Source organism: Triticum dicoccoides, chromosome 4A, assembly GCF_002162155.2.
Source record: "Triticum dicoccoides isolate Atlit2015 ecotype Zavitan chromosome 4A, WEW_v2.0, whole genome shotgun sequence".
In the NCBI taxonomy this organism is placed as follows: domain Eukaryota; kingdom Viridiplantae; phylum Streptophyta; class Magnoliopsida; order Poales; family Poaceae; genus Triticum; species Triticum dicoccoides.
Window position 1 is genome coordinate 520261522 of NC_041386.1, and position 11525 is coordinate 520273046.

The following is an 11525-nucleotide window of genomic DNA, read 5'->3' on the forward strand; positions in this document are numbered from 1 at the left end:
TCCTCCTCCTAGTGGGACTAGGAAACGGTAGTCCTACTCCCACTAGGAGGAGGACTCCTCCTCTTAGCGCGCCCTCCTAGGGCCGGCCGGCCTCCCCCTTGCTTCTTTATACCCGGGGGCAGGGGGGCACCCCATGGTGACACAAGTTGATCATTGGTCTTTTAGCCGTGTGTAGTGCCCCCCTCCACCATAATCCACCTCGGTCATATCGTAGCGGTGCTTAGGCGAAGCCATGCGTCGGTAGCTTCATCAACGCCGTCATCACGCCGTCGTGCTGATGGAACTCTCTTGCAAAGCTCTAATGGATCGTGAGTTCGTGGGATGTCACCGAGCTGAACGTGTGCAGATCGCGGAGGTGCCATACATTCGGTACTAGGATCGGTCGATCATGAAGACGTACGACTACATCAACTGCGTTGTCATAACGCTTCCGCTTACTGTCTACGAGGGTACGTGGATGCCACTCTCCCCTCTCGTTGCTATGCATCACCATGATCTTGCGTGTGCGTAGGATTTTTTTGAAATTACTATGTTCCCAAATAGTTCGCCTCGATAGTCTTGTAAGAGCAACTCTAGCAGACCCCGCATCCCGCTCCGACCCATAAAATAACCGCTAAAATGCGGGTCCGGGCGGAAAAACCAGCCCGATCAGATCCCGCATTCCGTCCCAGCCCGTAAAATTTTTTGAGGGGCGCGGCAAAATCCCGACCCCAACCCGGGAAAACGCGAGTTTCCCCCTTGCGGCTGTGGTGCCCTGCATATAAGCAGAAGCGGTTGGTGGCAGGACATTTCATCCCGCGCTTTCCCCACCAACCACCTCTCCTCTCCCCCTCGCTCCGCCGCCGGTTGCCGCCCAAGATTCCGGCGAAAGCAGCCGGCAGGAGCACGCCGAAAGGCCGCCACGCGCATGAGGCCTCCCCTCCCTCCCCCCTGCGTCGGTGGGCCACCGGATTTGCGGATCTGCGACACTTGAATGCGGGCCGCCGGATTTCTGCCGGATTTGGATTTTTCCGGCCGTCGGTTGATGCCCCAAGCGATGGAGTGGTCGGGGAGTCTCTCCCGCAACCCAGGAAAGGGTGTATCGCCGCATGCGGGTACGGGTTCGTCCGACCGCCTCCACCGAAGGTTTGCGTGCATGGGTTCGTCCGGCCGTCCACCGGGCTCGGCACTCGCGCAACATTTTTGTGGCTTGCCGATGCCGCTCATACAGTGCGACGACTACACGCGGAAAGTGCTGCGGCTCACTTCGGGCACACCGAAGCACCCCGGATGGGTGTTCTTCAAATGCGAAAACGACGGGGCACGTGCACTTGCGGTAGCTCATTTGATAGCTCATTCTTTAGTTCAATTATGGTAGCTCACTTCGAGCTTGCTCATTCTTTTGTGTAGGACGATGGATGCTCATTTTGGTTTTGGGAAGGCCAATACATTGATTTATTGATAGAAAGAAACTTAATAGATGTTGGTGCACTCCTTAGTACAATCGAGGGCAATGATGCGGCTGCATGTGCAACTAGAGGGGAAGCAACATCTACTTCTTTCGAACCAAAGATGAAGAAAGAAGAATGCAAAATCAAGAATACGCAGATCAACAATGAATGCATGGAGAAGATATTAGTCCAACTTGTGGGAGCAGTTATGGAAGTTGGAAATCTTCTAAAATGCATACTTGTGATTCTTGTTTTCTTTGTTTTTGCTATTCTAGCAAAGATTTGGTGTTGTCTTTTGTATCTAATGTTGTTGCAAAAGCAAAGAAATGCATTATGCTAGATCAATTTAAGTTGCAAATTTAAGTTTTGCGGGCCAGGAGGAGCTGCGCCAGATCATACGCTGCAAAGCCGACCCGTAAAAAGGATATTCTGAGAATATCTCTTTTTACGGGTCCATTATGCGGGGTCTGCAACTGTGGCCGTCCGCGCCGGCCCGCAAAGGCGTTTTTGCGCGAACTGCAAACACGTTTTGTGGGCCAGGAGGATGCGGGGTCTGCTAGAGTTGCTCTAAGCATGCGTCCCGGTTTCATGGCATGCCCCATTTTTTGTGTTAAACACAGTACATTGATTTGCTTTTTCAGCAAAAAATAAAAAATTACGGTGATTCAGTTTTTTCACGAGTAAAAAACATACAAGGATGTTTTCTGCAAAAATAACATCCGTCAGGCACCATTGCTGGGGGGGGGGGGTTCATTCACATGAATACATTATACATCCATGTACACATTTTGTGGCCGTATGTGCATGTTGAATCAAGTTAAGTGACCGGAAATCCGTATTTTCAAAATTCTAGCACCAAACTGAACATCGAGCGCAAGTTCTATGACTCCCAGTGATATTACCTCTAATTAGTAGTACATAGTTCATCAATCCACAAACTCAAACTCAACATAGTTGTTCATCAAACATAATGCAAAATTCATCATGAAACATTTTTCGACAAAGGTAGATTTTATTTACTCAGAATGAAGCACCAAGTGTATATAAACATAATACAGAATGTACACAACCAACATCAACGCGCATACACAACTAAACACACAGGTAAATAGCAAAGTCGTACAAAATCAAAGCTATAACGTAGCGAGGAAAAAAGACTTAGCGATCAAAACAATGACCAAAAAACTACAGCTGTGATCATATCTGCATCAATCATCTCTTGACACCATGTGGACAACAAGGTTCTTCAACAATAATGCCTTCAGAAAGGGCCAGATTCTAGGTTTTCACCCTAAAGAACAAGTCTGAGCATATCCGAGCAATACCTTCAACATGGTCATGACACAAAAACACTCATCGTTGCCAGATATAACCAACTCGGATTAGACCTAGGATTCTCACCCGGAGCTCGAGACCGTGTACTTGAGAAGCACCACCAAATTGAAGTCAATCGTGAGTTGTCCTACCACTTTGCCATGATCTCAACTGCTACATGCTTTGGGCTAGAAATCCCACCATGGCTGCTACACCACAATACTCTTGGCGTCAATTCACCATCCATAGATTGCATCGCACCATCAAAGAAAACTTTCCAGAGTGAGATCCATCAAAACCCACAGTGTTCGGTTGCATCCTGCACCCCTCGCCAGTATGAGCCACCGACCAGTCTCAACAAAGACCAGATCTGAAGGAAAAATCCTCCCAAATCAAACACCGGACCGAGAAATTTGCCGATCCAATCAAAGGCGACCACCATCGAGGAAGGGAGCCGCCATCAACCTTTAGCATAAGAATCACCTTCAAACAACTTTTACATGCACTTCTATTTTAGTTTTGTTCTATTTGAAATTACAAAAATATTATCTACCACTGTATCTTTTAATTGCCTTATGCAATTTAGCAAGGTTGACACCCTTGTCAGAACTGTTGGGAACACAAGTGAAGATTGATTTGTGTTGCAGACATCACAACTTTTACAGTGTTCACATGCCTCAAAAGATTGCTACCTTGATTTCTTACCGAGGGAAAGCTTACTACATAGTACAAACTCCTACACTTGGGAGCAACATTGCAGTTGATACACAAATCAACATACCCTCACCCCCACCCCCACACGCAAAGTAATTAAAGGTTAAACACATGCAATGTGATACATTCCAAACGTATCTACTTTTTTGAACACTTTTGATACATTTCTTAGCCTCTAACTTGCATAATTTGAATAAAAAATAATCCAGACTAATGTCGTTTTCAGCAAAATTTGCAATGGTGTTATTTCCTATGCAGAAAAGGTGCCCCAAAAATATGGAAAACATATAAAATTCTTTCAGGAGAAAAGACCCATGGAGCTAGAAGGGGGTGCCAGGAGCACCTACGGGCCCATGTGCCCACCCCCTGGACGCATGTGGAGGGCGCGTGGGGGGTCCACAGGCCCCGCCTCCCGACACCCTTTGGCCTATATTTATCTTCCATCCTAAAAGCCCTACATAGAATTTATCAGATTTTTTGTGACACGAAGCCGCAACCACCTCTGTTCATCTTCCCGGAGGCAGTCTGGAGGCTGATCTGGCCTCTGGAGAGGACTTCGTTGTCGTCATCGCCAATCACTTCTCCATCATCACCATCTTGATCTTTCCACTCCTGTGTGAGTAATTTCTCTGTAGGCACATGGGGTTGATGGAAATTGGATGAGATCACTTATGTAATAGTTGCTAGATCTGTTAGGATTTGACGCCTAGTACCCTATATGTTTTAAGAGTGGTGTTGCTATGACTTTGATATAGTAGCTCAAGAGATGGGGCACTTTAGAATCATCCTACAATCTGGATTGCGAGTAGGTATCACTGCCCTCTGTGAAGGTGGATTTCCGACAATGAGTTCTTCATTATTTCATGATTGTTCGATGAGAGCAAGTGTTTTCGATGAAGTGGTCATTGAGCATTGCCCAAAGGAAGCTAACAAGGTTACTCATGAGGTAGCTAGATCACCGACTTTTCTTTCTGAATCATGTACTTGGCTCAGGGAACCACTAGCTTCCTCCTGAATCATGTACTTGGCTTGGGGAACCACTAGCTTCCTCCTAAGGCCTTGTTCGGTTACACCCTCTTCCAGAGGGATTGAAGAGGATTGAGGGGGATTTTGACTTGTAGGAGATTTAATCCCCCTCAACCCCTGCCAATCCCCTTCAAATCCTTCAAATTGTTGTCAACCAAACATGCCCTAACGCTTCTTATGAACGATGTAATCTTGATGATTAATGAATGAAGTGTGACGAATGGCTTCCCCAAAAAATGAACAAGTGCTTATGCTCTCGTTCATAATAAAAGAAAGAAAAACATCAACAATACAAAACGTAAACTCGAGCATAAATATCAACAACATAGATATGCTAGCTAATTACAACCCAAAACGCTCGGTTTTTTCAAGAATTTTACTGGCTCAAAATAAATCGTCAAGGGGACACAAACATAATGAGCATACAGCTCGCCTCGATGCATACAACCAACATCAATATACACACAGAGAATCACATCGGTAAAGAGCAAAGTCACACACGACCAAAACTCTGCCTAGGCGGAGGAAAAACAAAAAGAAAACTCCAAAGCGCCAACAACACGCACATACAAGGAATCACACTGACAAAGAACAAAGTCATATAAGACCGAAATTCTACCTAGGTGGAGGAAAAAGAAACTCTAAAGCGATCAAAACAGCGACCAAAGAACTACTCCCTCCGGTCCTTTTACTCCACGTATTAGATTTGTCCAAAAACAAAGTGTTTGAAGTTTGGCCATGTTTATACAAGAGATTATTAACATTCGTAATACAAAATCAATGACATTAGATCCATTATAGAATATATTTTCCTATTATATATTTTTAGTATACTAAATGTTGACACTTTTTAATATAAATTTGGGGAAAGTTGGCGAAATTTGACTTATGAGCACTGTTCAAGAGTTCATCCGATTAATTAGTTAACAGGTCAGTTAATCTCTACTTGTAGGGTGGCCGAATCGAACATGCGGAGTAACCCCTCCCATCCCTCCTCTCGCTCGTGAGTAGCTAGTGTTTGACCAAAAAGTAGCATATTTTGGTATATTACATAGCTGAGAGCATGAGAGTATGGTATAATACGTAAAAAAACTAGATATATGTTGGCAAGTTTCTATTAAATCTACTGATTAATCTAGTTAATAGGCCGATTCAACGATTAATTGCTACCCCTGAGCAGGCCGAGCAGTTACCAGATACTGATTTCCTGAACAATGCTTATGAGAAATCTAATATGCAAAGTAAAAAGAACCCGAGAAAGTACAAAGAAAACGAGAAAGGTTATTTAGTAGTAACGCCTCCAGGAAGTAAACTACGCCAAGCGCCACCATCATCGGATCCAACCATTAAAAGTAAAATCCTAGATTTTTACTCTGAAGATAAAGTACGAGCAATGCTTTCAGCAAGATAATGATGCAAGAACACTATCATTGCCCAAAACACGATCCAAAACGAGAAAGATGTTTCTTTGCCATCATTAATCCAGCCCAAACGCTCAATTTTTTCAAGAATTTTATTGACCTAAAATGACGCATCAAGGGAACACAAACATAATGAGCATACATCGACCACCTCTGCATAATTAAGATGCATAAAACCAACATCAACACACACACAAAGAATCACATCGGCAAGAAGCAAAGTTATACAAGACCAAAACTCTGCCTACACAGAGGAAAAAGAAAAAGAAAGGGTGTGTCTAGGGCACATCTAGATGTGCCCTAGTTATTGCACATCTAAGTGAGTGAATCAAACATAAAAAGAAAAAGATAAAAGAGAAAGAAAATATTCGCACGAATCTTAATGTAAGATCAATGACATATGACTTAGATGTGCAATACTTATGGCACATCTAGATGTGCTTTAGCAAAACTGAAAAAGAAAAACTCTGAAGCACCAAACCAACGAACTACAAAAAGACCAAGAAAGGTTATTCAGCAGCAACACCTTCAGAAAGTGAACTATGCCCAAGCGCCGCCATAGCCGAATCCAACCAGTAAAGGTAAAATCCTGGGTTTTTACCCGGAAGATAAAGTACGAGCAATGCCTTCAGCAAGGTAATGATGCAAAAACACTGTCATTGCCCAAAACGATCCATTACGTGTAGTTGTGAATTCTGATGATTTAGTGCAATGTTATAAGTCAATACAAAGATGGTAGTATCATCTTGAAGCGGAGGCGTCCTATTGACAAAAGATTACTTTGCACAGAGTGGCCATCAGCCATGAGGAGCAATCACTAGACAGTCACACACATATATACTGTGTAATCCGCAGGTCCTTCTCTGCAGGTACTACAAAGCTTAGGCAGGTATGGGCACCATTTCTCAAGTTCAGCAGAGTTTTGGCTGCACATATTTATCCCGGCGAAGAACAGGGCTAACCTCAGTAACTAAGGGTGTCGAATATCTTGCTAGATGTGAGAGATCTCCTCGTCGTCGACAGTGACCACAGTCAGCGCCTCGTCCAGGGATGACGCCGACACAGTCCTCGACAGCGTGCACACCGTGTTGGTCTCGTGGTCGGTCTCGTAGATGGTCGTGTCGAGGGAGCAGACCGACCTCGACGTGAGTGTCCCGTTCCGCATGAAGAGCGGGTTGTGCCTCCTGTCTTTGATCCTCTTGCACCAGCTGTGGAGGGAGTCCCTCACGCTCTCGGAGACCAGTGCCTTCTTGAACTTGGAACCCATCTGCAAATTTCAGCAAAGAAACAAGATAAGTGAAAAGAAGACCAGACACGGCATATTACATTCCTACCTTCTCTACTACAAACTGCATAAAGAGAATATACTAAAAAGGCTTCATAGTCAATGAAGGAAAAAAATATGGCCTACCGAGAAAAGTATTCATCAGTACAGTAGGTTGACAGTAAATAATTCTGGTGAAATAAGTGGAGAGTTCACTAAGTGGCTCTCTTGGTTTTTAGGTTTTATCATTCAAGGAATACCTGGGAGATAATCACGTTAAGAGGCAGCGTACTGTAGCTGCACCAAATTTGAACAAGCAGCCTGCAGTGCTCAAAAGGGATGAAAAACAGCTGTATGAGTCCAGAGTCCGAGCGAATGCACTTCTTAATGAAGTTCATGCATATAATTATATCTTCACAATACGGATTCTTTAAAGTAAATTGTCAGACACACTGATGTAAAAAATTGATATGTTGTAGGTTTCTCAAAACAACATGTCAAATGAACATATTGAGACGCCAACGTATTCATGGTATGCAACTTACCCAGAAGCCAAACGAATAACAACCATGTACTGGTTCTTCATGAAGCAAGAATTTGCACTCAGTTCCCACTGCACAGGATAAATGCAAAGTAGTAAGCAACCAAAAGAAGCTATAAAGAAATCCATTGTATCCATTGGATCTTTCATATATAAAGTGACGAGTCATGACAGGTGATGCTGTTCCTTTCTTTTGCCTTGGCCTAGAAAGTTTTTCAATCACCATGCATTCAGCACTAATAGCTTAAGCTATGATACAGAATCAAAAAGATCTCATGAATCAGCATCTTCCTTACATCCTACACTAATGCATCGTCCAGATGCAGAGGCCGGGGGTTTATCCTCCTTTTCAAAAAAAAAAACATCCTACACTAATGCATGTTAATCCAAAACAACATTATGATTGATCATAGATTGGTGATCCTCACCAGAGACCATAAGAATGTCGCCATCTCAAAGGCATTCTGGAAGCAAGGGTAGATGTTAGGATGTGGAAGATGTTCAAAGCCACATAGTAAGAGAGTCAGAGACATTACCTGAAACGAGATGAACTGTATAAGCCACCACAGAACCCGAGGTTTTCCAAACCAGAAGAGATCATCACGCAGTTTCAGTTGTGTTCCGACATTTGTGGCTGTTGCCTCAACAACCTCCAGTGCCAACTGAGCGATAACATGCTGCAGCTCAGTGCCCACAAGCAGGACAAGCTTCGAACATTTTGAAGATGCGTAATTAGGCCAGGACATAAATACCATTTTCAGATAAGAAAGGGAAAAACAATTAACTGTGAATAGCGCGTTGGTTCAGAAATATGGGTGATACTTTTTTCTTTGAGTTGGGGTGATACTTACAATGACAGGGGCAAATGATAGCCAGAAATATATATTAAGACCTGCAATTAGTGAAACGTCGCAAACCTAATGAGGACTAAAATGGACAACCAGATCTCTATGTTTGTGTGAGAAAGTAATAAGGAGGTAATACCATGAACATTGACAAAGATGCATATTATTGCATAAGCCCAAAGTGGCCAACTGTACAGCAAATGGAATGTTAGCACACACAAGAGAGGGCATAATATATTTATAAATCCTATGCAAACCACAAGCAAGTAGGAGTATCATATTATAATCAAAATCCAATAAGGATAAATGCTAAGATTTCTTCATCAGATAAGTTTGTTCGATCTTGATGTGTAACCACTTATATCATCAAAGAAAAACAAATAATCTCGGTATCAGGATTCAGGATTCAGCAGTGCATGTTCTGTTTTACCTGATACCAACACTTCCATTGTAATCATCTTCCATGCTCCGTACCATGTATTTGTGGAAGTCGTACGAATGCGGCAACTTATGATACTGATAAAAAAAATTGATAATCAATAAAAATGCATTGAAGAAATGACTTATCACCAAGATTCTAGTAGACGAGATCAAATAGAGCGATGAAGAGCACTTACCGTGATAAAGCCCAACCTTAATGCCATGTAATCTGATTTCTTAATAGAACCCTTAAATTGGCGCAGAAAGCACAGCTGCAACATTTGGTTACTAGAGCATATTAGAAATGTCAAAAAATATATTTCCGATCACAAAAGACATCATGTACCAACAAGGTATGTGACACAAAGCTTTTGCGGGTTGAGAAAATCGACAAGTCGTCACAGAGAGCAGGTGTAGTTGGGTACATATAGTCTATTGTCTATTTAAATAGCTGCAGTAGTAGAGATGCGATTCATTTGCACTTGGAGTCCAATAATACTATTGGACTTTGTTCAATATATATAAGCAAATATGAAAAATACTAAATTAACTGGGCAAATAAAACATGAAAGTTATAACCATTAAGTCATTACCAACTAAGAGACTCACAAGGAAAATATGCAATAAGAATCAGTGCAACAACAACACTGTTCTTGAAGCAATGCAGCGAACTTACCATCCAAAGAAGTATTTTACTTTTGCTCCATGGGTGAGATGCATGATGAAAAACAAAGGTAGATTGCCTTCGCATAACCTTTCTCCTAGCTGAGAGGGAAAAACTTCTCAGGTAGAACAAAACATCATTATTAAGCAAATGTATCACTAGTACTATATGACCTAACAAGCATCCAATTTCACTTGACCTTACGTTGCAACTGCTCCCTTGAGAGTATACATGCTTGAGTTTCCCACTTCCTCCAGCTATATATCTGTAACAATCACCAAAAGAAACACATTAGACACTTAGAGACCGTGTTGCAAGATCAGATACTCAGATCAATAATAACAAATAAGGAAGACGTACCTTAATCATCGACAGAACCACTGTCACGAAACTGTAAAGCACATGAGTAAAACCAAGAATAAACAGAAACCGATGCAACTGCTCAAGACCCTCATATGAAACAAAAGGTTCATGACCCTGCAAGCAGAGAAAGCGACAACATGATGATTTATCTCATATGAAACAAAAGGTTTGATGGGAGCCAGTCGATTCTGACATTTACCTCATCACAAACATGCATCGACTGGCCGCCAACTAGGATTCTAGCAATGTGGGTGTCGTTAGCGGAGCTGTCCCCATGTTGGTCCAGATCGGCGAAATCCTTCTCTGTGCACATATAGAATTTGCTGGTGAAGAGTGTCGATGGCACGCAGATCTCCGATATCCACCTGGCCGTCTGGCTCAGCAGCAGTGATATCACGCCAAGCAGCATCAGTTCTGCAAGTGAGACACGGTTCCCTCTTTGAGGAAAAATTCAAACACCTTCCAAGCAAGAACAAGAGTGGCAAAAGAAAAGTCCCTTTGTACAAGTCCAGTGTCGCCACTTTCGAAAGGCAAGTCAATCACTATGCCTTAAGGTTTCAATCATCAAGGTATAGAACCACATCTACAGTGGGAGCCCCTATCTACTTTCGATCCCCTTCTTACTGGCCTTTGCCGGAGCATTTGTTTCCAGGACAATGGGGAGCACTCCAAGATAAAGAACAGAGACTGAGGTTTGACACTACTGAAAGATAAAAGAATGGTGGATACCATCCCAAAACAGATACAGACAGACCAATAGAAGACCTTGACACTTGCCAAGTAAAAGTGATGAAACTACAAATCGTGACGACCTTGGAGTGAACATGGTCATTTGTAAACCACGCTAAATGTAGTGGTGGTCCTAAACTCCTAATAAACAGTAAAAACAGTGTTAAGATTAACGGCTTAAAGATAGTCAAACTCAGGGAGACGGCAACTTTCAGAGTTTCTATGGTGGGGTACCACCTTCGCGGATCTTCTCGAGTGCGGCGAGCATGGCCTTCCGCTTCGTCTTCTGCAGCCACTGCGCATAAACGAGTGAAAAGATCAGCTACGTGCTAGCTTCCACTAGCTAAGCAAGCTGCCGGACGAAGGTTACCTTGGCGAGGCGTGAGAGCGAGCGCTCGATGAGGAAGCATGCGGCGACCATGAACGTGGTGACCGTGGCCACCGACCAGGTCGGCGTCTCCGCCAGCGACCTCCCCTCCTCCACCATCCGCCTCCACCACTCTTCCTTGTGCTCGACTGCGGCGATGTGCAGCTAGCTCCGACGCCTCCACCGCATTGACAAGGGGGAGGCGGCGGCACCGGAAGAGGGAGTACTTAATGCGGATCGAGGGAGGAGGAGGTGGGCGCGGTCGGCGCCGGATCGGAGGAAGCAGCACGTGAAGGGCCGAACCCAGAATCTGGAAATGGAGCTGCCAAGTTTGACTTCAAGAATGAAACTGGAATGGCCGAATTCTGTATAAAACTGCCCAACTTTTTGCGCGGATTGGCATTAACCTGGACGAGCTGCCTCTGGC

The 11525-nt window shown here is 43.7% G+C and overlaps 1 protein-coding gene across 1 annotated transcript; it reads right to left on the minus strand.

The window, feature by feature from the left end:
• Positions 1-6564: 6564 nt before the first annotated feature.
• LOC119286509 (MLO-like protein 4) lies at positions 6565-11218 on the minus strand. The gene is made up of 15 exons (XM_037565887.1): positions 11102-11218; positions 10969-11026; positions 10202-10416; positions 10000-10116; positions 9844-9904; positions 9652-9740; positions 9173-9247; positions 8986-9071; positions 8695-8744; positions 8562-8602; positions 8247-8417; positions 8139-8174; positions 7715-7782; positions 7430-7490; positions 6565-7172 (listed from the first exon to the last, which is right to left on the minus strand). The coding sequence occupies exons 1-15, from the start codon at positions 11216-11218 to the stop codon at positions 6897-6899; spliced, it is 1521 nt and encodes a 506-aa protein (XP_037421784.1). The 3' UTR covers positions 6565-6896.
• Positions 11219-11525: the final 307 nt, after the last annotated feature.

Coding starts and splice junctions, on each gene's coding strand:
- LOC119286509 (XM_037565887.1), bottom strand. CDS start 11,218: ATGGTGGAGGAGGGGAGGTCGCTGGCGGAGACGCCGACCTGGTCGGTG. Junction 10,117..10,201: donor CGATGCATGTTTGTGATGAG/GTAAATGTCAGA, acceptor CTCTGCTTGCAG/GGTCATGAACCTTTTGTTTC. Junction 9,905..9,999: donor TGGTTCTGTCGATGATTAAG/GTACGTCTTCCT, acceptor TGATTGTTACAG/ATATATAGCTGGAGGAAGTG.